This window comes from Echinops telfairi, unplaced genomic scaffold (genome assembly GCF_000313985.2).
Source record: "Echinops telfairi isolate 266 unplaced genomic scaffold, ASM31398v2 ScPeMD7_7469;HRSCAF=8507_0, whole genome shotgun sequence".
Taxonomy (NCBI): Eukaryota; Metazoa; Chordata; class Mammalia; order Afrosoricida; family Tenrecidae; genus Echinops; species Echinops telfairi.
Genome location: NW_022111372.1, coordinates 85173042 through 85186939, shown reverse-complemented (window position 1 = coordinate 85186939; position 13898 = coordinate 85173042). Strand labels below are relative to the sequence as shown.

Sequence of the window (13898 nt, the reverse complement as noted above, 5' to 3'; positions counted from 1 at the left end):
AGAATGACGAGGGCAATGAATGTACAAATGTGCTTTACACAATTGATGTATGTATGGATTGTGATAAGAGTTGTATGAGCCCCTAATAAAACGATTAAAAGGGAAAAAAAAGAAAAATAGATATTTGCACTTACAGAAAGACAAAATATGTTAGTGATTTTCGTGCTTGTTCTTTTTTGTATATGTTTTAGGAGTGAATGTTCCTGAAATTCCTTGCATCCCAATGCTAAGGCATCTTTATATGAAGTGGGTCCGACTTACTAAACCACAGCCATTTAAAGACTTTCTTTGTATTAGCTTGCGAACTTTTGTCATGAGGAACTGTGCAGGTAATGTGGAGAAAATAAACGACTTTGCATTCTCACACACACATGCGCGCACATAAATTACAAGCATACACATACACGTGGACTTCATAAAGTTCCTGACAAAATGAAATTCAAATGGAATTTTTCATAAACTTTTTGAAGTCCTTTGTACTCTGGAAATATTGTAAAGCAAATCTTTAGCTGCATTTTAATGAAATTATGTTTTTACTATGTGTTTGACTTACCTTATAATTTGCAAATCAGGTGATATTGTTAATAGAGTGCTATTTGTCCTTTTATTTTGAAGACCAATTAGAAACACGAGTGATGATTGTTACTTAGCAAGGATAATTTTGAAATGTTTCTTATCCCTTTTTTGGCACTTTAATTTTGGATTGTTATAATAGAGTTCTGACTATTTTCTTTTTGCCTCTGGTTGCTAATCCTTCCCGGATATAAATAATTGTCCCACAAATAATACCATAGATACCGCTTGTATTACATTATTGTCCTCAGAAACCTTCAACATCCCTGTTGTCCTGAGAACTTCAAGTTGCAACTACTCTGTTTAATGTTCGAAGTCCAGAATAATCAGGCCCAATCTTGCTACCCTTGTTTCTCACTCCTTCCCATATATACTTTATATTAACAGTGTGGTCTATTTAACTCTCCCTCAGACCCCCATACCAACTTCCACCTCAGTGTGTTGGCGTGTGTGGTGCAGTTATTTCTTCTCCTTATAGCCTCCTCCTCTCCTATTTCATTGGGCAGGTCCTTCAAGTTAGGCCTTTCTAAACTTTTATTTCTTCCCTTCCTTTACCATCTTCCTATTTGTGGGTGGGCAGGGGCAAGGGCCTATAGCACATCTTATTCTCGTTCTTGATTATGTTCTGCCCTTTCCTCCCGTATTACAATTTGTAGTAGTTCTTCCCTCGTGTAAGTTTTAGTGTGTCTGATAGGGCTGTACCAATCTTATCTTGTATGATTTTCCATAGCACCTAATAAACGCTAGTTACATATGTAATAATTATTGACTGAAGATTAATATTTATTGACTTAAGGATTAAATTTTATATGTGACTTTTCCCCTTACTTGTTTTGAGCTTAAAACTTAAGACTTCAGGGAGTTTAAAAAAATAAAAAGACAGCTAAATAACTTTCCAATTTAAAAAAAAAATTGCTTATGCTGCGTAAATATACAACTATTAACAGGCTAACACATACTGTTATTGGTAATAGAATTATAGGTCAGAGAGCCAACAAATGGATGTCTACATTAAGTCATAGAATTTATAGGTTGCTGGTTTGAAAATGGATCCGGGAGGCAGTTTATATTGTTCAATTGGGTTTTTTCCTCTTACTTTTCTAGGACCCACAAATTCCTTGAAATACGTCCCTTTAGTGACAGGCTTGGCCTCTGCCCGAAACTTGGAGCATTTAGAAATGGTTCGAGTCCCTTTCCTGGGAGGCCTTGTCCAACATGTAGTGGAAGACAGTTGGAGATCAGGTATTCATTTTCTTTAGTTACTCAGTATTTTAAAAATCAATGGAAAGAATCTTTCAAATGTTAAATTTAGCTTTTTATAAGAGTATTTGTTTTGCTTTTAAAATACTGTCAAGTAATTAAAGTTTTTGTATAGAATGAGTGACCACTGTACATAGGATCATTTCCCTTGTATGCAATGTTAAACCTTCTCATAATAAATTGTAGAGTGGTAACGTGTGCCACTTTATTATTTCTTATTACTGTGTTAACAATAAACCCATAGCTACCCTATAGGACAGTTGTGCCCTGTAGGATAGAACTCCTCCTTAGGGTTTCTGAGATTAGAAATCGTTAAGGAACAAGGCGGTCTCTTTCTCCTGTGGAGCAACTGCTGAGTTTGAATTGCAGACCTTTTGGTTACCAGCCCTCCTGCTCACCACCACCCCCTGCTTAACCCTCTGTGCCACTAGAGCTCCTGTAGTTGACAGGAATCCTAGTATAAATGGAATCATTTTGAGCAATGTTTGCAGGAATTTCTCATGCCTTTTGGCAGTGAAGGTGTTTTATGATATTTGTAGGCTAAGCAAAGACCCAAATGTCTTCTCGTTTCAGCAGAATGCAGAGCGGCTTAGCTAGGTTGAGAAAAACTAAATATCTACCATTTTGCCTTCAAAATATGACTGAAAATTCATCAAGTACAATAGCGTCACTAACAAATGGACATTGTCATTCAATAGCATTGAAATATAATGAAGAGGAAACAGTATATTTCAAAGTACTTTATTGATTATTCTGGTTTATGTATATTTGATTACATTGCATCGAGGATATGGGGAGGCAAAGCCTTGCATACACTGCAGGTGAGAATATGAATAAGTAGACATAAAATTACTTAGGAAACACTGTGGCAATCAGTGTCTATTTGAATTTGTTATCCTCATAGCAGTGGCTGCCCTCCTGGCTGTACTCAGCAGAAATGAGTTCAAGATTGTTCATAGGAGCCTGTTGATACAAGGCCCTAAATGAAAACAACTTAAATGCCCGTCAGCTATAGCATATATCATTAAAATGTGGCACACTCATACAGTGGAATGCTGTGCAGCAATGAGAATAATAGACCGTAGCTACATGGAACAAAAATAGGTCTCAAACAAAATGTTTAGTAAAAGATGCAAGACACAAAATTATATATGCTATATAATTTCAATATGTTAGTTGAGGGCAAGTTAGGATTTATGCAAATGTGTTTACCTCTGAGTCAGTAATCTGTTGTCTTGTTTTAGTATGCAAACGAGTTATAAAGCCATGAGAAGAGAATCAGTTGAATTTAAAGTAGTGCTGGTCTTCTGAAAGCCCTTAAAAATCTAAATCATTTGGTGTTATCTTCAGATAGTGTCAGGATAATAGTATCTATTTTTATCTCTTTTAGCATGTGAATGTGCTAGAAATATAGTTCATTCTGAGATACTGAATGAAAAAAAAACAAAATAAAACTTAGATTTACTTTTAAAATATTCATCATCTAAAGTTGGTAACCTTTTAAAATAACTGTCATCCAAACTGCTAACCACCAGGTTGGCAGTTCAAATCCACCAGCTGCTCTGCAAAAGAACAATAAACTGGCTGTTCATGTATAACTTTGCAGTCTCAGAAACCCTGTATGGCGTCAGTATGAGCTGGACTGGACTCGATTGTAGTGGGTTTTAGTTTGGTTAAAATATGCATAAATGCTTTACCATATGTGTTTGGGTCAAAGGAAATGATGGGGCTTTTTTTGTTTGTTTTCTTTTTCCCTCTTTAAACAGGTGGTTTTAGAAATTTGCACACTATTGTTTTAGGAGCTTGCAAAAATGCTCTTGAAGTAGATCTTGGTTACCTCATAATCACTGCTGCCCGTAGGTATGTTTCCTCTTTATTTGTTTCCATTGTCTTATATCCAGGTGTGAAAAAAGTGTTTTACAAAATTTTGGGGAATCTGTGTGTGTGATGTTTGTGAATTTTGACCATGAAATTTTTTTAGACTTAAAATACAAAGTTGTTAAACTAGCAGTTGGCTCTCACTTGGTGGTAGTATTCATGCCATCACTGGTGACTGACTGAATGAACCACACCACAGAGCAGCAGACTCTGGAAGTGGGGAGTGGGCTGGTATCAGAGAAAAGCAGTGGGCTGTTCAGGAATTACCTGATTATCCAACAGAATTGGTCATCGATGCTTGTGTGTCTACCGCCTTTGTCTGTAGTCTTTGATGATGTTCTGAATTGTTTTAGTTTGTCATTAATATTAATAATTGTCTTAGTTTATCAGAAATCTATTACTACTACTACTCAATGTGATCTAGTTGATTCCAACTCACAGTGACCCTCAGGATAAGGTAGCATTGCCCCTGTGAGTTTTTGAGCTTGTAACTCTTTATGGAAGTAGAAAGCCTCATCTTTCTCCCAAGGACTGCCTGGTGATTTTGAACTGCTGACCTTGTGGTTAGCATCCCAGTGCATAAACACTACACCAGCAGGTCTCCTTTCTCAGAATATAAGATTACTTAAAATCTGATATTTTTAACTTAGAAATCAGCTCCTTAAGTGGAATTTTCTAAAGTTGTAACCTTGTCACAGCCATTTACTTTTTTTTGTTTCTACATCTTCATGTCACTTTTATGCCTTTAATCAGATTTCTGACATATCAGTGGTTTGCCCTTATTTTTACTTGTATATTTTCTTCAAATTGAATTAACTATATCCTAATTTGTTCAGAAGCAAAACTGCTACTTTTTACCAATAGAAGTTGTTTAAGAATATGGCTGGTTATATATCCCAATGTAATTAGAGAGAGCAAAGCAGTACTTTTATAATTTACCAATAGGTATTGGTATCTACTCTAGAGCTGTATATTCTTTGTTTATTAATAACCTAGCATTAGAAAAAAAGAGAATGCTAAAGAAATAACTCCCGATTCAGATTTTCATCTTTTCCTCCTCGTGATTGAGGAAGCCCTGGAAAAGAATGTAAGATGCATACCATGTAATTTACGGGTATTTCATGTAGCTTCAGTGTGTTCCTTCAAGTGGAGCCACATTTTGCAAAAGACTTCTCTAAAGGAAACAACGCTAACATTTGTTTAATAGAGAGCGGAAATGTCGTTGGCATCCGTGCTATTTGAGAGCTGTGCTGCCAGCTCAGAGGTTTACGTTAAAAGGTCCTGTGATTCTGATGGTAACCGCAAGGTTGGTGCTTCCAACCCGCCGCCTGCTCTGAGGACGAAAGATGAGAAAGTTCGGAAAGCCCTTTACAGGGTTGCTGTGCTTCGGAGTCGACTGGCTGAAACGTTTGCCTGGGTTTGCCTGACAGCTTTCTCTGTATCCGTAGGTTACATGAAGTTCGGATCCAGCCCTCTCTAACCAAAGACGGTGTCTTTTCCGCCCTAAAAATGGCCGAGTTGGAGTTTCCCCAGTTTGAAACCCTTCATCTGGGATATGTAGATGAGTTTTTGCTTCAGAGTAAGCTTTACGCCATTTTATTTCCAGAAATATTCTAAAAAACTCACTTGAAAAAATGAGACAAATTTAGGTTGTGTCTTGTTTTCCTGAATGTGAGATAACTTAACCTCTTTTCCCCCTTCTTTGGAAAAGAAGCCTTTCGATCAGCTCTCTCAGTGATCCCTTCCCGTCATGTTGCCTCTGATCATTACCAACAATATAACCTAATCCGCATTTAATATTTGATCAATATTTTCACTGTCATGTTTCTTTCCCATTTTGGTTCATCTTTCCACAGAATGTCATTTTGGTTACACTTGATGAACTTGATAGCCATTCTTGAACTTTGGACGGCCCTCTCAGAGGAGGTGCCCTGCTTTGCCCGTGTTCTTCATTGCCATTATAAGGCCTCGGGGGACTGGACGTTCCACATAGAGTGGGCGTTTCGTGGTTGGTATTCATTTAGTGACAGTTGCTGGCGCGAGGCTTGTTCACAGCATTTTCAAGAATGCATTTGCAACCAGACACTCATTCCTTTGAGTTTGAATGCATATCAGTTCATTATTCAAATTATTTTTTTACTTGTGGGATTGGTCAGACATAGAAGGAATTCTTCCACCACCGTGTTTTCATTTTTCTAAGAATCTGTTGCTTTCCTGTAGACCTTGCAACTAGTCTTTCTTGAACTATCACTGTTATACCAGGTGATAGTTTGTTCTTGGGATATAATTTGCGTTGTAGAATTTAGGCAGGTGTAATTGCTTTGGCTAAGGAAGTCTATGATAAACATGACTGCTGACCCTTTAATTTCTAACATATATGTCACAACAATAATAATTTTTGTTTTTCACTTTTCATCATTATAGGTCTCATTAATAGGGTGATGGATTATCTTTTTAAAATTAAGTCATGAAAAAAAAAATCATGTTCTAGCCAAATTATTATAGGAATGGTTTGAATTTTTATAGCGTAGAAGATCAACTTTTCACCAAAATAGTTTTTGAATGCTAACCTGATACCAGTATTTCATGTAAAATTGGTCATTTGAAATTAAGCTTCTATGGTTTTGCTTGAGGTCTCTGACAGTTTCTGCATCTCTGTCGTACCTGTGTAGTACCCAGGCAGCTTTATCGCCTTGGTAGAAGTGGTACTTTGCCTATACTCAGGATTTTGTCTTTGCTTTCCTCCTCCAAGAGCTGAAGTCTGGGCCCATTTCTTTTTGCTTGTGTAAGTGGGGCCACATGTAGGAACCTGGAAAGGATTGCCCTTTGAAAGTCATCTCTAATTAGCTACTTATCTGTTGTATTTCTCTCCTGTTATCACACCTTTTTCAATAGCATAAAAATCTTACCTTTATAACTACAATTATCTTATGCTTCTCAACATACCGTATATACTTGAGTATCAGCCGACCTAATTTTCCCACAAAAACTGCATTTAAAATGTGCTGGAAAAACGTGGCTTATACATGAGTATACATGGTAATTTTTTTCGTTTCTCTGATATTTAGTCATCTTTAACTCAGACCTTTTTATAAGCCATTTTTGATCTTCACTGTAGTTCATCTGTTTCTGTGAATGAGGCTATCCCCACATACTTTCCCTTCTTTGTTTCTCCCAGGACTTCCTGGGATTTGTATTTTTGACTAGGTGCCAGTGGGCCCCTCTAGCCAGATTTTCTAGCGAGGAATGAGAAGTCACTTCATAGGCCTTTTAATTTAGTAGTTGTTTTAGGCTGGGTTGACTAGAGAAACAAATCCGGTGACACTCATATATGTGTAAGAAAGAGCTTCATATCAAGAAGTAATTGGATATCAGGAAAACATCCCAGCTCTGTCCAACACAAGTCCGTAAGTTCGATATTAGTCCATAAGTCCCTTTACCGACTCACGCAGCCACATGCAATGATGGGGAATGCAGGAAGACCACAGGCTGGTCGGTGCAAATCTTGTGGATCCAGTGGAGGTGGAAGCATCACAGGGCTCTGCCAAGCTCAGAGTGGCCCGACAGCAGGGAGGTGAAGGCAGAAAGTGGATTGGGGCGGGGTGGGGGCGAGTATTCTCAGGGCCCTCCTTATGAGAAGGCCACGCTCAACAAGGTGGTACTGTCAGGCTGGCACCTGTTGGACAGGCTACACTCTACCCTGACACTTCTATATATCAAATTGACATGAAATTATGTTACTACCACAGTATTACAGAGTGTGAAGCATCTCTAGGATGTAAGGGTATCCCTGGTAAAATTTGTCGCTAATTGTTAAAAAGAATCTGTCAAAATAGATATATTAACACCCCCCTATCTCCCTCAATACTTATAATAAAAGTGACAGTGTCAAAACTGGGGAAATGTATGTACAAAAAAGTAGATGTTATCTACTAGGAGTATAAGAAACGTGACCCTTGTCTAAGAGTAATTGAGATGGATTCAGGTTTGGATGACATATGTGAGAAACATCAATAACCCAAAACGAGTACTCAGGAAGGAGAGTTAATGGGCCACATAGACTTAGGATCTCAGAACTTCCTGTGAACAGGGATGTAAACCTGATGAACTTCAGAAGCACTTTGGTGTAGGCTTTAAGTGTTGGGCTCTGGAGAAAGAGTGAATTGAGATTCCCCTATCAGTAATCATTTGACCTTGGGTAAATGAACAGGAGCCCTGATGGCCTGGTGGATCACATGCTGGGCGGCTGTGTGCAAGGTCAGCAGTTTTAGACCACCAGCTGTTCCACTGAGAAAGAAGAGGCTTTCTAGTCTCTTGAAAATGTAAAAGTCTCAGAAACCCACAGGGGTAGTTTTACTCCGTCCTTGAGGGTTGCTGCAAAGAAGGAACCCTGGTTGCATCTTGTGGGTTTCGTGTTGGGCTGCTAACTGCAAGTTTGGTGGTTCAAATCGTCCAGCCATTCTCAGGAGAAAGGTGAGGGGTTCTGCTCCTGGGAAGCCTTGGAAGCTCACGGGGCAGTTCTGCTCTGGCCTGTAGGCCTGCTCACAGTCAGGATGGACGTGGTGGCAGTGGAAGTGTTTTCAGCATGAAAGAAAGAACAAAAACAAGTGAAGTCACTGCCTTCGCACCATTGTGACTCGTGGAGACCATCTAGGACCTAGTGGGACTGCCGGATGAGTTTCCAAGGCTGTCAGTCTTCACGGTAACAGAAAGCTTCACCTTTCTCAGAGGCGGTTTGGAACTGCTGACCTTCCCTTGAGCAGCCCCAGGGGTAACCCAGGATTCCACCAGGGCTCCTACATTAGCTTCCTGTGCTGAAGGGGTCTGACCTGCAGGAAGGTCTGAGTGCAGGAACGCAGTGGTGTTCTCAAAAGTGCATGCAAGACACAGATTTGTCATAGGAGGCAAGATCACAGGAAGGGAGGAAAGGTAGCTCTTGGGAACTAACCAAGAAACAAAAGAAAAATCAGTGAAATTGTAAAGGATGGATTAAGGTGGAACCTTATGAAAAGTAACAAAATCAGGGGCTAGAAGAGTGTAACCTATATGAAAAGTGAACTTGGAAGAGCTTGGAGTAGATTGTTCCAGGCATGATCCATTCCAACGGTGTACAGGCTCAGTAATGCACTAGGTCCCTTCACCACATCATTGTTTTCTGTTTGTTTGCCAAGCAGACTGGACTATATTGAAGAATGAGGGACAGGCAGATGGGAGAAATGTCAGAAGGCAAGAGGTGAAGTATGAGTCTCAGTGGTGTGGTCTAGGCTCATTACTTGCTTCCCTTCATCCCCCAAATTTATGAAAGGCCATCGAATCTAAAGCCCAGTGGTATGAGAAAAAATGAATTTGTTAGAGGTCAACTTGCAAGGGATGGGTAAATGTACTAGCCCGTACCATGGACTATAAAAATTAATCTGAACTCCCAAAGCATACCCTTCACTACATGTGGCTTTCAACCCCCCCAAAAAAGACAAATATACAGACTCACTGCCATCAAGTCAATTAGCTCTTCCTTGACTTTAAAAAAAAATCATTTTATTGGGGGGGGTCTTATATCCTTGACTTTTTGAATAAATTTTTTATTTTGCAAAAGAAGTATTATAGAATCCCTAACTTAAAGCCATACCCAAATCTGAGGCTGCTGATGGACAGATTATACCAATTATACTGCTGATGGACAGATTATAATCATGGACAATAACACTAAATGCTAAAATATTGACAATGCTTCATATGCCTCCTAAGAATTTCTTTTTGGACCTTGCTTTCTCTGTCTAGGCAGAATGGCAAATGCAGACCTGATGAAGTACGGCCTGGCGGATGTGGTGGAAAATCCTGGTATCATCACTGACATAGGAATGAAGGCCGTCAATGAGGTTTTTTCCTGTATCAAATATCTGGCAATCTACAATTGCCCTCATCTACATAACCCATACAATTGGATCTCAGGTACTCTCATCTCAGAAACACGGCTATTTTGGGTCGACAATGAAATAGCCTACATGCTGTAGTTCCCTGGGTATGGTATTGCCCTCCTCTTTCATGTGAAGAGCCGGTACTTCATGTGGCTTGTTTATACTAAAATTCTGGGAAGCTTTGTTGACTAGGTTATAAGTATATTCAGGGTCTCAGTGAACTTATTTAGATATTTGCACAACCTAGGCTATTCCTTTAAATGCACGTATCTGCATATATACTATTTTGAGTCACAAAAAAAGCTAAAAATGGATACCCAGCATTCTATGGTTGTTTCCTGGAGTTAGACTTCAAGTGGCACACCATCTGAAAGGACAAAGGAGGCACCTATATCGAAAATCTTTAATGAGATATAATACACATTAACGTATGTGGGGTGTTTCATAAATTTGAAATCCTAGGCTATAAACCAGTCCCACCTTCCCCGTTCTGTCTCCCACCTATGAAGAAGTGGGACTTCTGTACATGCAAAGGGTGAAGTTCCTTTTACTCTTGGAGAAGGTAATACTATTTGTAGCTTTAAAGGCTCTTAAAGACCTACACACATAAATCTTCAAACAAATTCAGAGATGGAAGTTTTCATGGTGACATTCAGTGTAACCAGAGCTCCCTCCCTGGCACCCGAAGAAGAGTCAGTCTCCTGCTCTGTGTGTGTGGGCAAGGAGTACTGTCTGTCCTACAGAGTGGGGCCCCACGGCTGCTCTATGGCTCTGGACTCTGCTGAGACCACTCTTTAGAATGGCTCAAGTCTCATATTCACTAGAATTAAAATTCTATCCGTGGTCCATCTGAACCACAAAGTTATTGGAAATAATTAACTTTAGGGTATAGCAGGCACTTTAAAAAAAAATAACATTTATTGGGTTTTTGGTTTCTTTGTTTTCTTAAATACAGAAGAGTATAAAGAAGAAAATAAAACATGGCCTATTATCCCATCACTCAGAACTCCTGTTAACACTTAAAAAAAAAAAGTAATACATGCACTTGATAAAAACTTTCAAACAGTACAGAAAGGTACAAAATGAAAAGTCTCCTCTTCTGAAAGGTAACCACCACCAACAGTTTCTTGTACATTCTTCTGAACAAATTACTGGGTTCCTCTTATAGCCGATGTGTTGTGTTGTGAGGGCCGTTGCGTCCCTTCTGACCAGTAACGACCGCATGTCCAGCAGAAGGAAGCAGTGCCCCGCCCTGGGCCACCTCACAGTCGTTGCTGTGTTGGAGCCCAGTTGCAGCCTCTGTGTCGGTCCATCTCATTCAGAGTCTTCCTCCTCTTTGCTTGTACATGTATAGCATTTTAAAATGATTTACATATACAAACGATCTTGCTGGTAGCTTCGTTTTGTACAAAGTATATTTCAGAGAGTTTTTCCTTATCGGCATACATGTTTAGCGTGGCTCATTCTTTTGAATAAGCTGCAAAATGGTCTGTTAAATGACTGTGTCCTCTCTAACCAGTGTCTTACTGTTGAATGCAGTGTAGGGTGTGAGGCAGAGCACATTTAAATTAGGGCTTATTTGACTTGAACTTAATGTTTTCCGGGCCACCTAGTGTTCATAGTGGAATTCCGTAAGGATGAAGATATCGTAGTTCAGATTTATTAAGTTTTTCAGAACATGAAATAAGGGGGAAGATTCCTTAAGGATAAGGAAGGATTGACAGCCCTACATCAGCATCCATCAGTCACGGGGAAAGGGTCGATCCAACGCAGTCCAGCTATGTCCTCTCTTCGACAGACCACTCCAGGTGGACTCGACTGGTTGATATCAACCTAGTGCGCTGCCATGCGTTGAAGCTGGACTCGTTTGGCCAGTTCATTGAATTGCTGCCCAGCCTGGAGTTTATTTCACTGGATCAGATGTTTCGGGAGCCACCCAAGGTAAGTCACATTTGAGAGGATTTTTGATTTTTGGAGTTACTCCAGAAAGCAAAGCAACCTAATTACTCTTTTAAAAGATAGGAATTGGTGGTGTAAAAATTGAATTTTACTTCCAGCCTCCGTGAGTTCCAGAGTTGTTAGTATGGCAACGATTCTCGTCCTTGTAAGTGAGCACTCAGGACTTGGCGCAGAGGGAACGGGGACAGACCGTGAGAGGCTGGTCCTTCCATTCTGAAAGCAGGTTAGGTGAGGGTAAGGGGGCCCAGAGATGCCTCGCATACACATGACTGCTAAGTCTAGCTAGTTAGACAATTACATCTCTAATTAGCCTAGAGTATAAATAGGGATAGAAGCTGGTTTTAGAAACATTTTCATTTTGTCCTATCTTTTCTGTTCACTTAGATATCCTGGGAAATCTGAGGCCACCCAGTTGTAGAAAATGCTATCTAAAACTACTGAACAGAGATTTCTCTGTACTCAGTAATAAAAATGGAATGCCTCCACTAGTGAGCCTTCTCTCTTTGGTGTTTGGTGGCGGTTTCTCCGCTCTGGAGGCAGTGCAGTGTAGTGGGCGAGGCTCGAGGCTTGAGGTCCGTGTGTTGCTTTCAAGTCCCATCTGTCATCCCATGCACTGTGGTGTCGAGACAAATCTCTCCTCCTCAGTTTCCTCTCCTATAAGTCAAGGTTAATCACATTTTAGCTGGAGGTTGTGTGAATCCTTATTGTATATGAAGTGTGTATGTATAGAATTTCATAAATATCTAAAGTGCCACCTAAGTATTATTTCTTATGTAAACATCGAGGGAAAAGATGTTTTAAACTGCAGTGTTTTGTGCTAACCCAGATTAATAAGCATGTGGTTTTGATCTTGCTTTAGGGCTGTGCTCGAGTTGGTCTGAGTGCCGGCACGGGAATTGGGGTTTCTTCAGCCCTTGTTAGCAACCAAAACTCCAATAATGACAATGATAATAATGCCCCGAATAACAATGGCAACATCCATGACAACAATCACCATCACCCCGATGAGTCCGACGAGGAGAACGACTTTCGGCAAGACCTGCAGCCAGGAGAGCAGCAGTTTGCAGCCGACGGTAACCTAGACCTTTTGTGAGCTCCAGTAGAAATGATTCTCACTTTGGATTGTATCTCCTCGACTTTGGCCTGCTCTCTCCTTCTCTGTGTTGTCTTGTCACTTTCCCTCTTGGAGGGGCACCTACTGACAGAGGCAGACAAGAGGGGGAGATAACACTGCCTTTTCTCCTTCCTTATTTAAAATCCATCCTTGTGATCACTCTTGCCCCCGCGATCTCAGACGGTGCTTACTCACTGGTGCTTTGAGTATAAGGGGGCAATGAAAGCCTGAGGCTTGGATTAATTCATATTTAATTTTCAGAAGTTTAGGCCAAGGAGCTTCTATAAATAGTTGCCTGTCTTGTGGATAGGTGCATTTGGCTTGGTTGTGGAGGTCATTTTGGGGTGGTACAAAACCTGACAGGGAACATTAACCATGTTCAGGGCCAGTGTTCCCCAAAATGGGCCATCTCACCCTCTGGGAGATCCTAGCATTCTACAGGGGGGCTGCAAAAGCAGATTCCTACATTTTATCCTTGATTATGAGTTACAGTACAAACAAGTGGGCACTCAGTGTTTTATTCCTGAAAAGAGGGCAGTAAGTACATCAGTTTGCATACCTATGTTCTGGACATTTTATTAGATACATTCATGTTTCTCAAATTGTTCTGTGTTCACATGAAATGTACACATCCATCAACTCTCAGAAATACAGCTAAATTCAGGACAAGACCTGTTGGATTTGGGTTATGTAATTACCCACTACTTTAACCTTTGTCAGGTACCTGCTGTGCCCACCAAGCACTGGTCGGCGCTATGTGGCCCCCAGTGGATGAGGGACGACGGTGGGCGAGTCTTGCCTTACCAGTGTCTTCCAGATGTCCTTCATGAACTGTCTCATCATCTCTGTTGTTGCCCTCTTCTCCTCTCTCTTGGGCACAGTCATAGTCCTCACTTCTTCACCTAACACCTTCTCTGTAGAACTCTCCCATTTGGCTCGAACCAATGTCACCAGTAGCGTCTTACCAAATCTGGGGGTCATCTCTCTACTTTCACTGACATTCGGCATAATTGGGCATTGTTGCCCACTTCTGCTACTCTGAAAGACTCTTCTTAGCACCTCTGAAACCATTTCTTGTTTGGTTTTTTTTTCGTCTCAGAGTTTGCCTAAAGTTGTTTTTTTGGTTTTTTTCTTTTTGCTTATTCCAGAACTTATTTTTATCCAGAATCTTTTTATCTCAACTTATTTTTATCCAGAAT

At 40.2% G+C, this 13898-nt stretch overlaps 1 protein-coding gene across 5 annotated transcripts in view; it reads left to right on the top strand.

Moving 5' to 3' along the window:
• FBXO38 (F-box protein 38) overlaps positions 1-13898 on the top strand; it is a 69446-nt gene that overhangs the window by 23120 nt on the left and 32428 nt on the right. For 4 of the 5 annotated variants that reach the window (XM_045284479.1, XM_004696709.3, XM_004696710.2 and 1 more), the window contains exons 6-12: positions 192-329; positions 1678-1815; positions 3600-3693; positions 5160-5290; positions 9490-9660; positions 11425-11567; positions 12445-12658. In XM_045284479.1, the coding sequence (XP_045140414.1) occupies positions 192-329; positions 1678-1815; positions 3600-3693; positions 5160-5290; positions 9490-9660; positions 11425-11567; positions 12445-12658 (1029 nt within the window). Of the gene's footprint in view, positions 1-191; positions 330-1677; positions 1816-2461; positions 2655-3599; positions 3694-5159; positions 5291-9489; positions 9661-11424; positions 11568-12444; positions 12659-13898 lie in introns of those variants that run through there. The other variant, XM_045284480.1, reaches the window with a different exon arrangement.